The sequence below is a fragment of the Anarrhichthys ocellatus genome, unplaced genomic scaffold (genome assembly GCF_004355925.1).
Source record: "Anarrhichthys ocellatus isolate YVR2014 unplaced genomic scaffold, GSC_Weel_1.0 scaffold24, whole genome shotgun sequence".
NCBI classification, from domain to species: Eukaryota; Metazoa; Chordata; class Actinopteri; order Perciformes; family Anarhichadidae; genus Anarrhichthys; species Anarrhichthys ocellatus.
This window is the reverse complement of record NW_022280054.1, coordinates 8001001-8022895: the sequence shown is the minus strand read 5'-3', so window position 1 is coordinate 8022895 and position 21895 is coordinate 8001001. Positions and strand designations below refer to the sequence as shown.

The window sequence follows — 21895 nt, the reverse complement described above, 5'->3', positions numbered from 1 at the left end:
TCTCTCTCTCTCTCTCTCTCTCTCTCTCTCTCTCTCTCTCTCTCTCTGTGCGTTCCTAACTGTATGTGCCGTAGCTCCATCAGTGGATTTAGATTTGGACGATTCATGGAATTAGCCCAGGGATCAAGGGCTCAGAGTTGGGGGGGTAGATATATATATATATATATATATAACAGGCTCCAACTATGGCTAACTGACAGAGCGCTGCTAACAGCCGTGTGTAATCCTCTCTGTAGGCTAAGTCAGTAGGCTATGTATGTAACATGGTGGTGACGGAGCTATGCAGCATGATGAAGGGTGTCCTGCTCCTGCAGAAGTATGAGTGAAGAAAATTCATGTAATATATGTATATTTTTATTTATTTATTTATTTTTATCTATATATATATATTCTGCTTTAAACATTGGAAATTCGCACAACAAACTCTCTATTTGAAATTTAGAAGATCATCAATTTCCTGCAAATTAGTTTGAATCTGCATGAAATGGCCACATATTTACATATTTAAGTTGCACAAAATCAAAATATATATTTGTCAGCCGAGTCAAATGCAGCTTTTATTAAGAACCACATTCTAGCTTGTTATAGAACAACACACACCATTTGAAATTTTGGAAGGTGTAAGCTATTGTACAGGTCTGGGCAAATTTCTAGTCCAATCTTCGCTCTCAAAATCAGCTTCAGGAGACAGAACCGGTGTCTTACCTGATCTAACCTTGCAGAGACTACAGTAACTGTGAGCTGCTATCCACATACAGTAAAGTATATAAACTCATTGCAGATTAGTTGCAGCTATGTGTGACTTGTTCAGGTGACGAGCAGGAACAGAAAACTCAGTGACAGCAGCTAGTGGGCAGGTGAGGAATGGCAGATGTTACAAGAAATGGTTTGCATCTGTATGCTGGGTCTGTCATCTTCCACCATGTACATGACAGGAACAACTGATTCAGACCGATTGATTCATAGTACCAAATAAATGGATGGTGTTAAACTAACAGACAGAAAGAAATAGATTAGATACAAAACGTCTCCAAACTTTATTAGAGAGCAGAGCTCTGCGAAACAGAAAATCTCCACCTTTCATGCGTAACATCAGTGTAATAGGACAGTGCAGGTATTGATCCTGAATTTCACGGCTCAGTGTGTCGCTGTTTTAGCCAAACCTAATGAAAGAGTTTTGTTCCTGACGTCCCACCACCAAGTAAGCCTCTGTTCATCTGAGGAAAAATAATCCACATGCTACAGAGTTGAGCAGCAAATCTATGAGTTCAAATGGCTAATCTGCTTTGCTGTGCCCACCACAGGAAGAGTAGTTGCATTCGAGGCCGAGCTGAACGTCGCTCACAGCGCTCCCTATACCACTCTGGTGTCTTGAAGCTTGTGGACGTGCTGGCCAACGAGGGAGACGCCTGCAGTCTTGACATCCTTAGATGAGATCATTGCAGCAGAAGATAATGTCTTTGTCCGGGTTTCATTTAGGGCAACTGAGACAGATAGAGGTGCTTGAAATCTTTCTGAAAGGTGTTTAGCTATGTAACATATTTCATGCAAAATGATCACCATATAGCTGAATTTGTTTCTCATCATGTATACATTATGCGCAATACATAACCTGTCAAACATGCATTACTTGTGTAAACAACAATACTTGTTTTTGAACAAAAGCTTACTTGCCCAGAGCATTTTGAAAAAAAAAAATACATCACAAAATGGAGCTAAGAAAACATATAAAAGCCAGAAACAGAAGCACGATAACTGATCACCAGTGAGGACATGGCTGTGTTTATTTCTTAATTCTGCTTGTAATCTCCCCTCTGGCTTATGTTTACTCACTAATTATCTCTTATCCCGCCACTTGTTGTGTTACAGAAGATTAATATTGATTTTTAATTTTTTTATGATATTATTATTGATTAATATGATATTCATTTAAAGAAATGTGAGGGGGAAAAAATCAAGTTTAGATATTTCATATAACTCATGGTCAGTAACACATCACATACACAACTCTGTAAAATCCAGTTGTGTAAAACGTGATATTCTGAATACATCACTAAACTTCCCCTTTGAAAACAGGAAGTCTATTATTACTGAGGACAAGCAAGAGTTTGAAGAATTTGACAGACGATGAAACTTGATCACCTAGCTGTGCTAAATCTGTCAGGATCCCTGTCAGACCAGACACCTCCCATGGCCACACAGCTGCAGCCACTCCAGCCGATTACCTCCTGCAGGCTGACACACCAGACTCAGGTCCCATTAGCGCTTCCCCTGGCACTATATAAACTCTGGTCCTGCAGTCTGGGGTTGTCAGGTCGTACCGTCTTTCACCCGCTCCGGTGTCCGTCGGTCCGGGAATCCCCCGTGCCCTCCATTGTGTTAACGGACTACACACGGCGTCAAGCTACCAGTCCTTCGGTGTCGAGCCACGGGACATCACACCGTCAAGCTACCAGCCCTCCGGTGTCGAGCCACGGGACTCACACCGTCGATCTGCCTACTCTCTGGTGTCGGACCACAGGCTCCACACCTTCCTGTCTTCTCTTTATTCAGGCTAAATAAAACCTGTTTATATCAACTTCTGTCTCCTGTGGTCTTGCGATTGGGTCCTAACCCGTGAACTCCTGTGACAAAATCAGTGCCAAGTGTCATTTTCACTATTATTGAACTGATTCTGAATCAACCACCTATCATGCCTACAAAAACATTCCTCATTGGACAGTATTTACACCACATGAGTCTTCTGTTGTCATATTGACCTGCAGCTCCTGATGTTGCCTGCTCTATCATTCTATGGTCTGTTATTGCACCAATGCCCCTTCCTTCCTTCCTCAATCTCAAACCTAACCAAACATAAGTAGTGTGTTATTACTCTATGGTTACACTAAACTCATTGAAGTCAGGCTTTAATATATTGTAATTATCACAGCTTGTTTTAAAAATTTGAATCTTTCCATAACTTCTCAGCATGTTGCCTCCGCATGAGACGTTCTACAAACCAGAAAAACAACCTCACTCGCCTCTACCTGTTTTCCAGCTGATGACATGTTTTTTCAACATGTCTCTGCACCAGTAAAATAAGTTTCTGTATTTTTATTATAGCCGTCTAAAGTTACTCAGATTCCAGTATGCCTGCATTTCATATTTTATGTTGCTTTATATTTATAGAAAAATTAAGAAGTGATCCTTAATTTCAAATAAGCAAACATTTCCACAAAGAATACTTTCAAGCTAAATAAACAGGTTGTAACTAGAAACCAGACGAACAACTTCGGCTTCTCTGTTCGTCTTTAGAACATTTGCAACATTCCCCTGCAAGACAGCAACAGGTAAGAAGCTCTTTGCTCCGAAGTTAGATTGGTTGTAGGGTTTCATACCAGAATTTGCAAACATATATTCATATTTAAAGGACAAGCAAATAATTCTTATACATTTTGCATAGGCGCAAAACTTATTGCTGAAATTACTTCCGAAATATTTTCTTTCTTCGAAGATTTTCTTTTTTACTAATCATTGATTTATAGTAAACTGCATCAGTTACATGTGACCACATAATCTTGTGTTTAACCACCTTTCTATTTTATATTACAAGTCTACAGAATTGCAGCTTGTAGACAGTTAAATCACTGATATTATGTTGTAACCATAAAAATATTGTACTCATTTAATTTTTGTTTTTGTTTTTACAGACATCAGAAGTTTTAGTCATGGCGTACGAACCAGGTCGAGGAGACAGCATTTCTCCATCAGGTAAAAAAAAAAGAAAAAGCATTTTAAACATTGCTATTATGCAGGGCCATAATACCAATATGTGCCAACTTTACACAGCATCATGTTGTTATGTTTGCCATAGTTAAATTCACTTATATTGTGGAATTGATTGATTGGTGGCTTTGTGAGAATTATTATTCCATTAACATGTAATGGTTTCAGTTGGAGTACATCACCTAAAATTATTTGTGTACAACTAGTTATCAATAATAAAATGAATTGTACTATTCATTATAAAAACATAGTGTCTATGCCCACACCCCAATTACTTTAATACTGTCTTTAACTGATTTTGTCAACATTTCCACTCTCAGAGGAATTAGTTGGTTGCTTTTTGTGACTCAAATTACAACATTGTTAACTCCTTGCTCTTATTATCATGATGTCGCCCATTCTAGGCACTGTAGCTTTCACAGCCAAGCTGAAGGTCGATGACAGCTACCCCTGTTACTCTGGAGCCCTGAAGTTTACCACTTTACTGGTCAACGAGGGAGGAGGCTACAGTCCCGACACGGGCCTCTTCACCTGCCCCGTGGATGGCTTCTATTACTTCACCGTGCATATGTCTGTGTATGGACGCGGACAGGGCGCTATCTTCAAGAATGGAGAGAAAGTAGTGTCTCTGTATCACACCTCTCTGCCTGATAAGTGCAGCCAAGTGGCCAGTATGAGCAGTGTGATCAAACTGTCCAAAAACGATGAGGTCGCTGTGAATATCTGGGGGCCGGGCAGAAACGATATCTTTGCAACTGTAGACAATGACACTGTGTTTACTGGTTTTCGTTTGGGTTAAAGACATTATAGAAAACATCAATAAAGCTAATGGCTAGGACAATAAGCCAATACCACCTCAGAGTATGTATTATTGGTGAAGTTTGTTAAATGGTCTTTTCCTTGTGGTTTTGCATCAATAAATTTAATTTCATACTGAAATGAACTTTTGTTTTAATTTTCTTTTACCATGAATGAATAATATAATAGGCGACTGTATGGCAAATAGAAATAAGAGTCCCTCGAAGCTTCTTTTTTCAGTCTTCCCCACACCGGGGGGCGCTGTCTCAGAAATCTTCATTTTGTTCATAGTACACGCATGCGCAGACGGTCTGTTTTCAAACCAGTGGAAGGAAGCGGCGGTGGAAGAAGTGAAGGATCTGAAAGAGCATCGCACATTTATTATTTGTCACGTTTAACTTCAACATATAGGTTTTCCAATGGATTTGGAAACTGGAACATACGAACCAGGATTTGTTGGGATCCGGTTTTGTCAAGAATGGTGAGTTTGCGGCCAATTTAGAGGATAGATAAGTTACACAAGCGTGTTAAAGCTAAACGCACGTTAACACAACGTTGTTCTAATGAACAAACTGCGCCTGTTTGTTTTCCAGTAACAACATGTTGTACCCGAAAGAAGACAAGGAGAACCGTATCCTGCTCTATGCGGTAAGTATCTGGTTCACAGTTAAGGTCCCACAGAAAAAAATCAGTGAAATGTAGTGTCTCAGTGCAATGCACGAGGGATCACTCCAATGGTAATGTTGATATACTGAGGCCTATACAGTGTAAAACCTATGTTGCTGCTTTTACAGAGGTGCAGGAAAGCAATGAGCTTACATGTCCACTGTTACCATGTAATAAGCTGCTGAATGTCCTCTCTCTCTCTTATTGAACTCAACACACAGTGCAGGAACTGTGACTACCAACAAGAAGCAGACAACAGCTGCATCTATGTCAACAAGATCACCCACGAGGTCGAGTAAGTAAAAGAAAACAAAGTGCTAAACGAGTTGCTAAGAACTTGATTTTCGCTCGAAATTGGCGAATATGCCACGCTGCTGTTCTCACTGCAGTTTCATCTCTGAAAGTCTTGTTTTTTGCTGACCTGTTGGTTTAACATCTCACTCTGCTGTAGTGATGTACAGGTGTACACAGAACCCTGTGACATCACTTCTGGGTGTTGTTACCCGTTCAACAAAGCACATTTGTCTGTCTATGAGCAATGGGCTTAAAATATTGAGTTTGTGTGTGGTGGGTTGTACTTGTTGGGCATCCACTACATATTTGTAGCCCTTAACCAACACAAAAATGGTATGAAAAATCAAGTTAGACGCATTCTCCAGACACTTTCCGGCACGCTAGTCCTGACATTTAATAGGATCTTCCCAAAGTCAGTTAAAGAGAATCCCTCAATTTTATTTGTGCCCATCCAGACTGCAGGAATGACTTTTACAATGGTGTGAATACATATTGAGTGACTACACATAAGGATAAATATTTGTAATAGAGCAACGTTTGTAACGCTCAAGATACTAAAACATTACATTGCACATTTTACGTGTGTAATCTCAGTCACTTGAAGGCTAATTGTTGGTGAGTCATCCAGTTTCTTGCTTTTCTTTTTCTCCAGTGAGTTGACACAAATCATTGCTGATGTATCTCAGGATCCAACACTTCCCAGGACAGAGGACCACCCCTGTCCCAAGTACGTTTCACCAGAATGAGTCGACCTCACCCATTCTCTCTGGAGAGCCCTAATTCATATCTTTTTTTAAAGTGAATATTTATTGTGTTGTTAGTGCAGTGCAACATCTAGTATTGGTTCATTTCTGCACATTCGGCACAGCTTTGTTTTATTGATTATTTTTTTTACCACCTCGGAGTGAAAACTTGTCTCCTACATTCCCTTCAATAAGCTTTTCTAAACGTCATCATGCCTAATGTGCTAACAAACAAGCAAAACTGTTTTCTCATTAGAGTCCTCATTCTCACTACATTCTGAATATTTACTGGGAGTTTTGCCCTTTTTCACCGGCCATGTTCTGACAATATTTCTGTAAGTTTACCTCGCTGGATGTTTGACTCTCTTCACCAGCGACACATTTACGTCACCACGTTCCCGTCTTTAACCGGGCAGGTTACCATCCTTTAGGACTTGACCCCCGATTGTGTAATGAGGCTTTGTGTCATTAAGCGGCTGTGTTTGTATTTGTTTCTAACAATGTTCTCCAACCATGTCCACCCAGATGCGGTCACAAGGAGGCAGTGTTCTTCCAGTCTCACAGTATGAAGGCTGAGGTAACATCATTTCTGTCTATGAAAACCTTTACTGGCTTTTTGTGGTCAGTGTGTCTATACATCTTTTTTTGATTTTACAATCTGAGTAGACAACCTAATATTTGAATATGTTTCTCATGACAGGATGCTATGAGACTGTACTACGTCTGCACGGCCCCTCACTGTGGACACAGATGGACAGAGTAAAGCCAGCGATAATGACGAGGTCGAACATTTTCGTCTGCGGTATTGCTGTTCGCAAAACGCTGCAGCTCAGATGGAGTACTTTCTTTACTATTACTGTGCAGTTTGTTTGTCAAATAGCAGAGCTGCTGATTTTTGTAGACCCTGAAATGATCTTTGTTTGATTGCATGCAGTTAGTCAGACATCATCTTGTGAATATAATGTATTAATACTTTTTTTAATAGCAGTTGTCATTTTCAAATTTGTTTTGTTAGATTAAACAAATCAGTTGTTTCAAATGTCTCTGAGTATTTAATGAAAACTTGTTACAAATATTAAAGGGTTAGCAGACACACCCATGCTTTTGGCAGCATGGACTTTTCAGAATCAGAATAAGAATCAGAACTGTTTATTGCCATGGTATGTTGAACTTACAAGGAATTTGGCGTGACGGGAGGTGCAAACATTTAACAATCAACAACAATCAGTGCAAGTAGAAACATATTCAAATTTACAAGAGATATAAAATAAAGTAAGCCATCTTCAGTCCTGTGACTACTTAATGTCAGAATTATACCACTTCCTGTTTCCTCCCACTGTAAATGCATACACACAGCTGGATAATGTAAAACTACTGGTTTCCTCTTATGAAGCAGTCATACCTCGTTTACGGTAAAGAAACGGACACGGTTTTCCTGTCTCCATGTGGACTATTGACCGTGTCGATTCCACTTCCTTCTTTTACAACCACGTATATTCCACAAAACCTGTTGGGTAACTGTAGATTATTTCTCAGCCAACATGACCAGTTGAGACATATAACTTGTGCGCTGAGCCTCGACACGGAGGATCGAGGAAGGTGTACTTCCCGTGACCACACCTCCTGAGACGGGCTCCTTCATAAGGCAGCTGCACGGCCCACTGCATTCAAAAGCATCTGAGTACGGAGGTATGGCCCAAACAGGTATGATGACAAACAGCCTTTACACTACATATTTTACACTTGAAAATCTTGATAACATTTTATGGCATAAGCCAAGTGATCAATTATGACTATACTGTAATTGCTTTTCAGTGACCATTGTTTCGAGGCAGCAGTGGGGAGCAGTTGCCCCTAAAAGCAGAGAGGACTTGAAAGACTCTGCCCAGAAAGTTGTCATACACCACACCGCCAACCCAAGTTGCAAAGACCAGGAAGAGTGCATGAACCGCCTGGTCAGCATTCAGAGAAATCATATGACGGAAAGAGACTTCGATGACATCGGATATAAGTGAGTACCTCAAACAGTCCAGGTGAACGTCATATTTCGAGTGATGTTAATATTGTGTGTGTAGGACGTGGGCGTACTGGAGGGAATTTAGTCATGTATCCCTTCTAATACGTTTCTGATACTTTTCAATGCTATAGGATCCTCAACCATGCTCTGTGTGTTTCAGTTTTCTTGTCGGAGGAGACGGAACAGTGTATGAGGGCCGCGGCTGGGGTGTGGTAGGGGCACATGCCAAAGGCAATAATCATGACTCACTGGGGATTGCCTTCATGGGAAATTTCAAAGGTAGGTGCACTCATTAACTTTTTTTTATTATAGTGCAACAATAAGAAGCACATCACATTGCATGCAAACCTTCAGAATGGTGTTATGAAGTCAGATATGATAATGCTACATCTTTTCATTTCAGTTGACATGCCGAGCACAGAGGCAATGTCGTCTGTCAAACGCCTGCTGCAGTCTGCCGTTTGTCAGGGCTTTTTAAACCCAAAGTTTACCCTGCTTGGGCACAGGGATCTGGGACAAACAGAATGTCCAGGAGGTAAACTGTATGCTGCTCTATCACAGCTGAGGGACACATAATGCTCACTACAGATCATGATGGTTTTCATGAAAGACAGAAAAAAGCTTTGACACACAAACCGTCACCAGTTAAATTTTAAACCCCAGATTTGAAATGTACAAAGTGACAGGATGAATCTATTGTACACTAATGATCCAATCAAATTTTTCTTTTAACATTTTTATCATGGCTGTCCTCAGAACTACGGGAAGCTTTGTGTCCCACAGGTTTCCCAGCCTGTTAGACCTTCTCTTACAGCAGAGGGAGCCGTCATTTGGGGTGAGACCAGTAGGCTTTAGCTGTCCACCAGTGCAAAATGCATGAAAGTCAATGCACTTTAATTCACATGTTGAGTAATTGTCCCAGAAGCTCTTACTTTTTAATTTGATTACATTCTTTCAATTCGTCACCATGCTAATTTTGTGTTACATAAGTGCAATATTAATATGTTTGGCACTACATTTTACTTATGAATACTCTGCATGATATTGTTATTAATGGTCAAGTGGTGTAAGCTAAACATTCACATGGATTTAACCTGTGCTAATATTATATTAATAAATACTGTGTTATCAGCAATATTCTGACTGTTTGATTCATTATATTTTACTTGTGTGAGGATTTCTCTTTGCATTCATCCACGACCACAGGGGACACCGTTAGCCACAGAGTGGCGCTTGCTGCTTGGGTTTCACTATTTGGGTCACAGGAGTCCTCTAAACAGAATTCATTTAGATTACGATAAAATATACTAAACTGTAGGCCTGCAAATGTGTCTTTGCAAGCACCGTGTCCTCATGGTGCCACTGCAAAAATCACTGTAACCAACCCAAGACATGAAATCAAATATTAAACAGAGAAGAACAACCGAGGGGATTACAAGTGTTGAGACAACAATGTGCGCATTCTGCAGTGCCTGAAACATTCCCAACAAGTGCTCACTTGTGCAACGCAGGGATTAGGGAGGGAGGCCCCTATCAAATAGACTAAGAGAAGGTATAATGGTAACAGATTTTAGGTGTAGCTCCGGTCGTCATGTCTGATGTCTGGCATATGAACTGTGAAAGACCCAGCCTAACAGTGGATTTGATTAGAATCGCCCTGTATTAGTCATTATCTTGATAGAAGTATTATGCATAAATTAGTGGTTAGGAAGCAGTAGTGGGGTGATCTTTTTTGATATGTCATGGTTTAATTAATTTTGAATAGCTTTATATTTTTTACATTAATTTAAAAAAATGAATGGACTAATTCCATCTGTGAGCAGTCGGAATTGAAAACAATCTACAATTTTCAATAAAAGGGCCTTAAAAAAAAACATGTTAATCAAAATGCCTGTTTATGCCTTTCTGAATTTAGCAGAAAGCTTCCGAAGTTTGCCTTTTATGCCTTTGCTTCTTTCAGTAGATGTGCTGCTCTTTACTAGTAGCACATCTTTTAAGGAAAAAATAATGAAAAGTTTGTCTCATGTTCATTTGTGTATAATGACCAAAAAAGTTGGTGATGGAAATGCACAAAAAGATTCACGTTAAACGTGGTTGGATGAGCTATTTACTCACAGTCTAATGCAATGCTTGATTTCTTCTCTCAACTCACAGATGGTGGAAGGGAAGACATTAATCTTCGGCATTAGGGAACAAATTTAGTGTGTTCAAAAGCTTCAGGTGAAAATAAATGTGTGAGAGAGCTCCGATAGGCTGTGTCACACACAGGATATAACACAAGACATCTCCCCAGGCCATGTTTCACTCTCTTCTGGCTTGATCCTTTATGAGATAAATCATGCTATTATAGGCAGGAGTGTTGTACTCTTGATACTCCCAGCTACCTGAGTGTAAAGTGTGTGCTGTAGTGCCACTGAGTGTGTCATGAACTGTCTTTTTATTCATTTATTAACTGCCCCTTCAGGAAGACATAGCTTGCTCTCTTAACACGCCTCATTCATATATGATGGGATGCATCATTGTCTTGATATAAGAGAAAAAACATGCCTCTGTCTCTCTTCCTTCCACACAAACACTCATTTCAATTATTAATTCACTTTGCCTGCATTCTTAAGGAAAATCCCAATTAAATCATAGTAGAAGCAAGTTTATTGGAGAGGTTAACCAAGTGATTTCAAAATAAGAGCTGCTAACCGATGCATTGTTCTTATTTCACAATATTGGGACAGAGTTTAATTTCGCAATAACAGGCAAAAACATACGTGGGATCACCTTGTCCAATTTTTCAAAAGAAAAATACCCAACATGCATCTGTTCTTGCGTTTCACTCTGTTGGTTTAGGCCTATTACAGACTTTTAAAAAGGCATTTTGGCAAATAATGTCAACGAAGGTGCGCAGAGGAAGCAAGAAAACGAGAGAGCGATGAGGCCAGCCCAGAAGGCAAGGCGCGTGTGGGAGGGTTGGGTTTCATGAGTCACGGATGTGATATAATTAAAACCGAGAGTTCACCGATCAGTCACACAGATTGACAGCCTTTCCTCAAACGTCTTTTGGCACGTCCCCTTTCTTCAAAGTAATAATGCTCTACTTTTTGTGGGTAACTAGAGCTCAGCTTCGGCGATCATGCGCATTTGTTGTCACGCTGTCTGGCTAGTGCGTCTTTGGCTCTTCACCACTTTGAATCAGCGCATCTTCGCTCCGTGGGTTCAGTGACGCGCTCGTCTCTGCTCAGCGGACGCCTCTGGTGAATTTTACTTGTGACTTCAACCTTTGAGATGGAGGACTTCAAAACTTCAGACCGTTTTTTCCACAAGTCCTCATTCAGCATCAGCAGCCTGTTGTTGAGACGAGAGGGAGTGATCGGTGACGCAGAGTCTCCTTCTCCGTCCCAGAAAGTGCGCTCCGCACATCCAGAGAAACCCAGTCAGGAGGAAAACTCTGAAAAGAACTGCGAGAACCCCAAACTGCGCACCAAAGCAGAAATCAAAACGGTGACTTCAAATGGAAAACGAGAAGGAAATAATTTCGAATCAAAGAAAAGCGGTGGAGTAGAAGAAAGCGTAAAACCTGAGAAACCTCCTTTCAGTTATAACGCGCTCATCATGATGGCGATCCGCCAGAGCCCGGAACGACGGCTCACACTCAACGGCATCTATGAGTTTATCATGGCCAACTTCCCATACTACCGGCAGAACAGGCAAGGGTGGCAAAACTCAATCAGGCACAACTTGAGTCTGAATAAGTGTTTCGTTAAAGTGCCGCGCCACTATGATGACCCGGGTAAAGGCAACTACTGGATGCTGGACCCCTGCAGTGAGGACGTCTTCATAGGTGGCACATCGGGGAAACTCCGGCGCAAGGCCGCAGCTGGATCCAGAACCAAGCTTGCGCTAAAGAGGGGAGGAGGTCGTCTGATGTCCTCCGGCACTGCAACCAGCGTGACCTTGGCCGCAGCGGGTTCATTTTACTGGCCGGTGCCGCCGTTTCTGCCTCTCCAAGCACCAGTGCGCACCCACCTTGGCGCAGGGACTTATCTGAGTGCTCACCCCCGCTTCCCAAACCACGCCACATCGATGGTTTCACAGCGGTCCCGATTGAGTGCAACAAGTGCTGCAGACGCCAACCGGTTCGTGCAGACGCACCAGGAGATGTCTTATATCGGACTCAGTTGCGCGCAATCCCGACACCATCAGATTGGCACCGCCTGCACCGCTTTCTCCACATCCATCCCTGCATGCACCCTGCCGCTGTCGGATCCGTACTCTTTTAACATGATCTCCGGACAGGCCAGCTACTTTTACTCTCATCACATACCGTGTGCTGCGACGTTTAATCCGTGCCAAGAGGAGTGCGCCGCGTCCAAGACGTCTCCAGGACAATTCCTATCCAAGAACGGCCACTCAGAACTCGGGGGGTTCTGTAATGACTTTCCAAATTACTGCCCTCAAATCAGTTCAAGCCCTCCTTCGTCCTGGAATACAGACAAATAGAGTAATAGTAATCGTGCCCAGTTTTAAAGATGTATGTGTTTAGATTAACAAAATTGGCAAATAAAAGGCCAGAGCATCTTACTTAAAAGAGTAGCCTACATGCAGATTGGAATTTCTTGAGTTTGTGAAAAGTCTGGTTAAGGAAATGTATCCCGCAATATTTTGTATTACGGCGACATATCTTGATTGAAATTTGAAATGTTTTTGCTTTATCGTGTGATGCAAATTGTGTCAAATTAACATAAAATAGTTGAAGCATAAACAACATGAGGCAGAGTCACACATACACTGAAGTTTGAACAAAGGCTTCTTCGCACACAAGCCATTTCCAAAATTGTGCAAAAAAATGTATTTGCGCATCGGTTTGTTATTTTAAAAAACGTCAGTGTATCAATTTAAACAGAGTCAAATTAAAGATTTTTTTAATGTATGGAATTGCCACTTGGTCTGCATCTGTTAATTTAAACTATATCCCTCTTTTAGAAACACTGCTGTCCACGTATCTCATGAATTATTTCCACATATATGTATGTATGCACTTGCCAGTATAGAAATTGAGTGATGTTTGCGAGCATGTCACAGTTTTTGGCCAAATGCCATCATCTGACTTTACCAACAAAATTCCACAAAATGTCATTCTAGAAATAAATTATATTAAAAACAAAATGCTCATTCTGTCTTTTTTTATTTACCAGCATGTTGACCGAGATCGTAATGAGGTTTCTGATATGTAGTTCCAACAAACTTATTCAAAGATCTAATAAAAATATTGATATTCCACTGAGGTGAACTCGTTTTAAAATATAGAAAAGTATACATTAAGTGAAAAATACACTTTTAAATGTATTGCATTTATTCTCTTCGACTTTGATACAAAAATGCCATTACTATTATAATTAGCCTACATGTAATTAAACGATAAATACTGCATTTCTAATTGTGTTTTCTTTTCACCTCATTACTGTTGTTGATTGTTCTTATTTGTGCTGTTATTAAATGTTTCACTCTAGAGATTGGAGCCCACACAGCAAGGACGATAGACTGAATCAATTATTTGAAATAATTTGTGAAGTTGCGGGAAGGAGGCCTATATGTACATGCTGTGATCCGCTAATTTTTCATTTTTTTTCTTTTTAATATCAACAATTCAAATGTGCACCTGAAGCTTTCCTTGAGGAGATATCATGCGCGCAGACTGTGATGTAGCTTCAGCACTTGACATTTCCAGTTCCGCTGATCTTATTGATCTGTCTTGTGTTTCACCCGGCATCACTGCCTGTTCAACTTTCCCTCACCTCTAGTCTCCCTGATATGTACATTCATATGGAAATAGATGTATGAGGATACAGATTAGAGCAGCTTCCAGGACGGCTGCCTCCGCGAGACAAAAGAGTCTTTATATCAAGAGACCCAAGCCCGTCACCTCTCCAAGACCAGTCACATTCATGACGCCTGTGGTTAAAGCAGACTGGGCTGGATCAGGTAACTTCACTGTTGGCAAACTCACACTAGATAGATGCGAAGATAGTAATATTTTCATTACTTGCATGAGTAATTGTGGTCGCAGAAAGCAGAGGACAGAGCTGTGAATCAACAGGTTTATAATGCTAAAATGAGTTGTATACCCTGGGGCAGGGTAAGAAGATATGTTTCCTGTTGAAATAAATAAGCACCTTTTTTGGCAGCTCCACTGATAATCACAGAGATAAATCACCCTGCTAATACAGATATATTAATATATGCTGTCACTTGACAGTTGGATTGGGACAATTTGATGCTTATATCTGATCATGAAAGTTACACAGAAAAAATAAGAGGTTTTTTTCAGCATGGTTTCTGATCTTGATTGTGTTCGCTGAGCCCACTTTCTTGAAATTCTGCCACCAATATAAAGTGAAACAGTTTACAGTTGTAATATTTAAGGGACTGAAAGGAGTTGAAAGGAGGGTAGTGTAAGTTTATGGGAGAGGAAGGCTTTATTTTTTATTTTTACAATCTGATTTATACATAATTTCATTCTTCCCTTGTAAGATTACATGTAATAATGATAATAATCAAAAACGTTACATATTCCAAAACAGATGCCTTTTCTGTGAGCCATGTGCAGGGGACACTCGTCCTTTCTCAGGGATTTGTTTTCTCTATCAAAACATATTTTGCAAATCAGAATAGACACCGATATTCATATGAAGATCATTGTCTATTCTAGTAGTTAGTGATGTTACCTCTTCACAGAACCCATAAGCAGCTCAAACCTTCGCTATTTTGCAACAGAAAGAAAAGAAAACAGTGAAATGTGTCAAAGTGCATCTAAAATAATAAGTTCAGAATCAAACAGAGCCAGTCAATTTCTCCCCCAACCCAATAACCACAGTCCCTAAGAAAGCAATGTATTTCACCATAATCATGTGAATAAAGTGTGAATGTAATCTTACACATTATTCTGTTGTTTCAGAGTGATACAATTATTCTCCTCTTCTCCGTCTGTTTTAATGGTTGTAGGTTAATCTCTGCTCTCTTAATTGGGCAACTGCAAAAGATTATTGCAATCCTACAGGCGAGTGCCACACTTGTGCAGGTGCTTCATAAAGATGTAGTACAGCTCTGGAAAGCAATCCCACACGCTCACCTTTCTCAACAGCACACAGGCTGCCATTATCTGCAGCAAGTGGCTTCCACAGGTAGATCTGCCACCCAATGAAATAAGGTGGGTGGGTTATACACCCCCAGGCGTCTGCCTGTCTCATGCCAGAAAGCCAATCTCTCAATGTCTTATTGCTGCTGTGTAGATAATGTGGCCTATGTCCCTCTCTCTCACACACACACACACACACACACACACACACACACACACACACACGTACACACACATACACACATACACACACACCTTACCCTGGTTCTTGTTGTGTTAAAGAGCAAAACAAAGACTTATCTGTTTGGGTCTGTGGTATCACTTTGGCTGCTCACTCTGCCATCTCTTTTCCTGTGACAATTTCTTGAACAGTATAGGGTCTTTGTGGTTTATGTACAGCATGATATGAATACCACATCCTAAAAAAGCACAATAAATATTCATAATATTAAAAAAATATAGTACGGATATGATCATCTCTTCCTCTTTGGTCTCATTTTGATCAACAACCAAATTCTGCAGAACAGTCCCTCCCTCTTATCACCAGCTGTAGTAGAGGAAAAGGTAGTTAAACGCACTAAATGTAAAAGTAGTCTCCACATTATGCATAACAATATAGACCTGCGTTACGGTTTTATTATATATGGTTATTATAACTGATGCATTAACGCCTTTTAATGTTGTAGTTAGTCAGCAAAATTACTAACTGTCATTGGAAATACATTGTAGAAGACAAATATTATATATCATATATAATACTTGCAAATGAAAGTATAACGTAAAATAAAAGGTATATACTAGAGTACAAGTACAAGTACGTCAAATTGTACAGTAATTAAGTGTTCAAACGTTGGTTTGAGTGAACATTTTCATTGGACTGTTGTAACCCGGAAGTTATTACAAAACTTTGAAGGGCGTACTAGTTGACCCGGAAGTAGCCTGATCCACGCGAGTGTAGCAGAGTCGTCGCGGATACGAAGATAAGATACCCGGTGGAGTCGAGCAGGATACGATCTGAGAAGACTGTTTTCACAAATCAACAACCATGTAAGTATCTGTAATGAACAACCGGTCTTTGTGATGGTGGTCATTTTCAGTCTCAGAGCCGAAGATCTGAATCGCAGCCGCCAAAAGCTAACAGTTAAAATGCTAAGCATGTTAGCATTTCAGAGAGTCAGCTATAAGAGCCAAGGCCAGTTAGCTCGAGTTGAAAAACCCTTTGTATGTCTTTTTGATGCTTTGTATACTTCAGCCCAGCTATGTTACAACTCTGTAACTCATAGAGTATCAAATATAATACATAATCTGTTTTGTTGAACTTCTGTGGTTCAAATTAGAAAAGTAGCGAAGTCAGAAGTCGCACAATAGCATTGATAGCATAGCTAATTGCTAATACCAAGCTAAACGGTGCAGTGTTTGAGCATGCGTAGTCTTGCATTTTGATTGTTGTTATAGCTTGTAATTAATTTTGAGTCTATATAAGGTCAAGTTAATCGCCTTGCTTTTAATGCTTGCGCCATATACTGCTATTTAACGAAAATATCCAACCACAGTAAATTACGGTGAAATAAACAATTCACATTTCAATTGTTTTATTGGAATATTTCCCTGTAAGTTAAAATCCTCAGTAATAAATGTGTCGAACTGATGAAATTCCTCTACAATTTATTTGATTAATGTTTGTATATGTGTTAGATGGCTGGCATCCTGTGGCAACACATTCTTGGTTGTATAAAATTGAGTTAATATGTATACTTTGTTTTTATTTTGTTCTACAAGTATTCACACAACCAGTTAGACATAAAGGAGAAAAAAAATAGGCAATGAATTCCAAGAAAATGGTAAAACATAAAACATCTATACAACCAAAGAACGTAACAGAAGATTTCCTACAGACCGAAGAGCTTGTCGGCTGAAGGAATAGTGTATTAAGCCTACTATTATTACAAAATACAGCTTTGTTTGTGTTATGTCAGACAAAAACTGACTCTACTGCTACCTACCGTTCTGATCATTGTTATTTATAATCAACATTTAAATCGTTCTTTCAGGAGTCTGTTAACAAAGCCCAAGTCAGAGATGACCCCCGAGGAGCTCCAGAAACGGGAGGAAGAGGAGTTCAACACCGGTCCTTTGTCGGTGCTCACCCAGTCGGTGAAGAACAACACTCAGGTCCTCATTAACTGTCGCAACAACAAGAAGCTGCTCGGAAGAGTCAAGGCCTTTGACAGGTACTTATTTAACTGGTTTAGTAGAATATGTGATCAAATGGTTTTGTAATATTTTACGTTTCTGTTATTGCATTTAATTTAGCTTTGTATTTATTTATTTTTTGCTACCAATAACCAGATGTTTTTATGGTAGTTGTGATAAATCGGATACTTTCAGTCATCTCAAAAACCATCAGAAATGCACAAATTTTGCCAATCAAAACTGAACAGTTAATATTGGATAATTGTCTCCACAATTTAAAACTACAGTGAAAGTAAAGAAAAAACCCTAATGTCCTTGTTACGCATGGGATGATATGAAGTTTAATAGTGAAAAATCCCCATGATCGTAATTCATCAGGTCGTCCTGCATAAATAACGGATAAACAAAATAACTGCAGAATGATAATTCCTGTATTTTTTAATCAGCCACTATTTCTGTTAATTCTCCACCATGAAAGAGAGCTAGACAGCTTTTTAAGTTACTCAAGTGACAATATTCCCAACAATGGAAATTCACCATGGTCAACATGTTTTTTTTTTGTTTTTTTTAATGTGATCCTATATCGTCCCATCCCGAGTCCTTGTTGTTTAAAATGAATCTTCTTGCCATTAGCTTGAAATATTTTCCTGTTCTCATCCTAAACATTATTTCTGTGAGTTTTGCTTGAATGAGTGTTTCATGTCCGATTCACCTGCAGCTCTGAACTGGATAAACTTGAGATAAATTGCCTGATGAACACCACTTGTTCATAAGAAGTAGCGCATGAGTTTTGTTTATTTCAATTTTTAAACATTTAAAACATCCATGGAAAAGAGACTGGTTTGTAATTACAGATTTAAAATGCTGATTAACGGGCTCAGCTGGCGGACATGCCGCTCAACCAGAAACATCTCTAAATGCTCAGTCTGGTGCAGATACATCTTAGTTCTTATAGTGAATGAGCTAAAATCACCTTAATGTTGGCAATCAGCAGGCAAAATAGGAAGCACTGTCAGTAGTTGAAATAAATATTAATAGTAAAGCTGCCAACGTTGTGTGATCAGCAGCGCTGTACTATGACAGGCAAATAGGAGTGGTCCTTGCATGAAGTTAGACGCATAAAACATCTCTCTAAAGGACTAATACGGGAGGTGGTCAGCAGCGTTCTAGTCTACAGTAGATGATGTTTCACTGTTTAAAGCACCAGAGGATGATACTGACCAGCGACCGGCTTAAAGACCCAGAGACAGCTGTCAAAGTGTGAGAATATATCTACTGAGCGGTACACGGTGCTGTGCCGAAATATGCCTCAAAATCTTAAAAACCTCTTAGTAAATTGGCACGCCATGATGATTATTTAGTCAAATAAGGTATTATCATTCTCAAGTCAATAATTCTCAAATTGTTCCCCTATGGAGACTGTCAGAATGTTATTGTAATTAATAGAACATTTCAAAGTGCATTTCTCTTAAATCATCTGTATGAGGGTTTTATGCAGGAGGCCCATTGTTTGTTTGTTTCCTTTCAAAATCTATATTACTATGTTTCAATGATGTCATTTCAGGCACTGCAACATGGTCTTGGAGAATGTGAAGGAGATGTGGACGGAAGTTCCCAAGAGCGGGAAAGGAAAGAAGAAGTCCAAGCCCGTGAATAAGGACCGCTACATTTCTAAGATGTTCCTCAGAGGGGACTCCGTCATCATCGTGCTGAGAAATCCTCTGATCACAGGAAAATAAACTCTTTGTAGGCGTCCAGCTGGATCGGTCACAGAGCCCTTTTTCCTTTTTGTTGAATGGTTTGAAGGCAGTGGACTGAAATGAATGGAAACCTGTTTGTTTTGTCATTGGATTACTGCAGTCATTGGGTAAGATACAAATAGTCAAAATGATGTCTACGTTTTTTTTGGAGAGCCATTTAGTCACAAGAATACCTGCTTTTGCGTTGTCAACAGAAGTCCTCTGTCTTTTTCATTTTGATAATAAAAGTGATGGATAGATTCAAGTGTTGTGAAGTCATTTTTTGTTTTCAAGTTGCTCCTGTTTTAATAACATTTAAGACTGGTTTGATTTATTATCTATCTATTGCACACTGAATCAGATGTGTTGGAGAAAGTTCTTTCTACTCCATTTTTTCTCGGTTATCCTTGCCGTCGTCCTCCTTTCACTCTCCCCTGACAGCTTCTTAGGTGTCGGGCTTGATTTCAGTCGGCAGCGCTCAAAATGCGACAAACTGCCGTTTAAAGGCCCGCTGCATTATTGATGAGAGCAGATGTGCTGACTGTCACTTCACACCCTCGTCTCGCTCCCATTTCAGGCCGTGCCGCTCCACTCAGCCCCTCCTGACCACTTTGTTAATTGTCTTAATAGCTTAACAGCTAGTCTCGCCTTACTTCTCTCTCACAGTTGCTACCTAACCTCGCTCTTTGCTGCTCTCAGATTTAGTGGTCAAGTCTACGGGATTTTGATTGTTTGAGTGCATTTTTAAAAAAAAAAGCATGTCTGTGTATTTTATCCTTTTGGGAAAGCTGAACGGTATTGATTTTTGAATCGGTGTGGAAATTCCCTTTGGTTTAGATACAGGCCTTATAATTGCAATACATATCATTTCTGTCTAAAAGCATCTTATATTCCATTATTAAAATCTACTTCACTGTGCCTAAACTTTCCTTCCACTTACAGTATTCTGTTCTAATATATTTTCATAAACTGTATCGTACACATGTTGTAGTCTCACTGTTGATCCTAGCCTGCCTCAGGCCAGCAGCTGTGGTAGATGTGTGTGTGTGGACAAGGCCTCACTGATTTACAGCTCTTAGGTGTAGGCTGCTGGGTCATAAGGAGGAGTAAACTATCAAGAGAATCCACCTAAACACTGAATATGAAATGCAGTGAACTCTCATGACTCGTCTATGACTGATGTAGTGGTACTTATTGCACTCGTGCTCCAGGCAAACCTTGACTTTTAACAAAAGTTTGAGGAGATTGTGTTGCAAGCGCCGGAAAACTGAAAAGTGTGAGCTGTCAGCCCGAGGCGTGAAGAAACACAGCGGCTGCTTTGGGCCCAAATGACTTTACTGCTAGCTTCTTTAATTATTGAGGTCATTTTAATCTATACATCTAATTGTACGTATGCTCTTTTTGTTCTTTCTACTGCAGTTGAAGGAGAAAAATAGGTCAAACTAACAAATACTTTGATTGACCTATGATTTTAAAAAGTGATGTAAAGACGATACTCATTTGGCATGGCTGAGATCATTTCATTGGTTTTATTTTAAGTTGCTGTAATTGTTTCTTCTATGCGCCTTAGAAATGTGTTGGGGCACAGAAGCTGAAGCATCACCGAGCACACAGTAGAAACATGTTGACACCTTTATGAGCTTAATCTCCTGTTGTACTAAAACAGTTTTCCCCCTCACTGTTAGACAGATGTGATCCAGCTGTGAAGTCTTTTGTTTAGACATGGAAAGAAGAGACAGCAGAGAAATCAAGGTAAGATTTTGTTATTTGAATGGAAGGCCCATTGTAATCACTCGTATACGTATATCTTTATATTCGTGTTCAACATGCATTTAACACAGTTTGTTTCTACCAGACAGAATTTTGTCTGGACTCTTTTGCTGAAGCCAAATTCATACTCTTTATGAAAAGTGATCCATTGGGCTACAGTTTGTGTGTAAGAATCTACAGTCAGTGCAACGATGAAGGAACCATTTACATTTACAGTATACAGTATGTGTGTGTCCAAAGTTTGGATGTGACTGTCTTTCATGTCTTTAAAATAGATAAAGCCAGCTAATAATGCTGAATTGCAAATATCTTAGTGGTGCAGGAGTGTGTTGACAGGTCCTTTAAATATTCAGACAAGCTGACAAACAGGAGTTTGCTTCAGAAGACAAAGTTAGACATAACAAGCAAATTGAGCACCAGACGATGCCCACAGAAATCCAGTATCGGGGCCCCAAGAAACCTGAGTTGGCTCTGCAACATTGGTTTGTAAGGATGTATGGATGATGTGTCACAAGCAAGATTAATATAATCTCACGTTTAGGCTATTGAAATCAAGTAACGTTCTATGTGTAGGTTATTTAGGATGAAATCACATCTCAAAATAATTGCCCTCGCTGTTGCAGCATCCTGGGACAAAGCACTGTCAAAAAGCTGGTGCGTCTATTTGGAGATGGCTGAGATAAAAACAACTTTGGGGACCTCATTTGTTGGGTATCATCGTGCACTTTTCTCATGTTACTGAACTCATTCCAAAGACACTTCAAGAAGTCTCTTTCCCTCCAGA

General features: G+C 39.9%; 5 protein-coding genes across 5 annotated transcripts; all 5 read left to right on the top strand.

The window, feature by feature from the left end:
• The first annotated feature begins 3707 nt into the window (after window positions 1–3707).
• LOC116390864 (complement C1q and tumor necrosis factor-related protein 9-like) lies at window positions 3708–4564 on the top strand. Its single transcript, XM_031860982.1, has 2 exons — window positions 3708–3750; window positions 4170–4564. The coding sequence occupies exons 1-2, from the start codon at window positions 3708–3710 to the stop codon at window positions 4562–4564; spliced, it is 438 nt and encodes a 145-aa protein (XP_031716842.1).
• A 336-nt stretch (window positions 4565–4900) lies between these two features.
• polr2i (RNA polymerase II subunit I) lies at window positions 4901–7440 on the top strand. The gene is made up of 6 exons (XM_031861124.1): window positions 4901–5044; window positions 5157–5211; window positions 5451–5524; window positions 6176–6250; window positions 6792–6843; window positions 6967–7440. Exons 1-6 carry the CDS (start codon window positions 4983–4985, stop codon window positions 7027–7029), a joined length of 381 nt encoding a protein of 126 aa, XP_031716984.1. The 5' UTR covers window positions 4901–4982; the 3' UTR covers window positions 7030–7440.
• A 61-nt stretch (window positions 7441–7501) lies between these two features.
• pglyrp5 (peptidoglycan recognition protein 5) lies at window positions 7502–9478 on the top strand. Its single transcript, XM_031861366.1, has 4 exons — window positions 7502–7970; window positions 8082–8277; window positions 8444–8562; window positions 8687–9478. The coding sequence occupies exons 1-4, from the start codon at window positions 7958–7960 to the stop codon at window positions 8857–8859; spliced, it is 501 nt and encodes a 166-aa protein (XP_031717226.1). The 5' UTR covers window positions 7502–7957; the 3' UTR covers window positions 8860–9478.
• A 2081-nt stretch (window positions 9479–11559) lies between these two features.
• On the top strand, window positions 11560–12774 carry foxg1c (forkhead box G1c). Its single transcript, XM_031861365.1, has one exon. The coding sequence runs from the start codon at window positions 11560–11562 to the stop codon at window positions 12772–12774; it is 1215 nt and encodes a 404-aa protein (XP_031717225.1).
• Window positions 12775–16344: 3570 nt separating this feature from the next.
• snrpd2 (small nuclear ribonucleoprotein D2 polypeptide) lies at window positions 16345–19606 on the top strand. The gene is made up of 3 exons (XM_031861367.1): window positions 16345–16456; window positions 17461–17640; window positions 19167–19606. Coding segments are annotated over exons 1-3 (357 nt in total). The 5' UTR covers window positions 16345–16454; the 3' UTR covers window positions 19342–19606.
• The last annotated feature ends 2289 nt before the right edge of the window (window positions 19607–21895 follow it).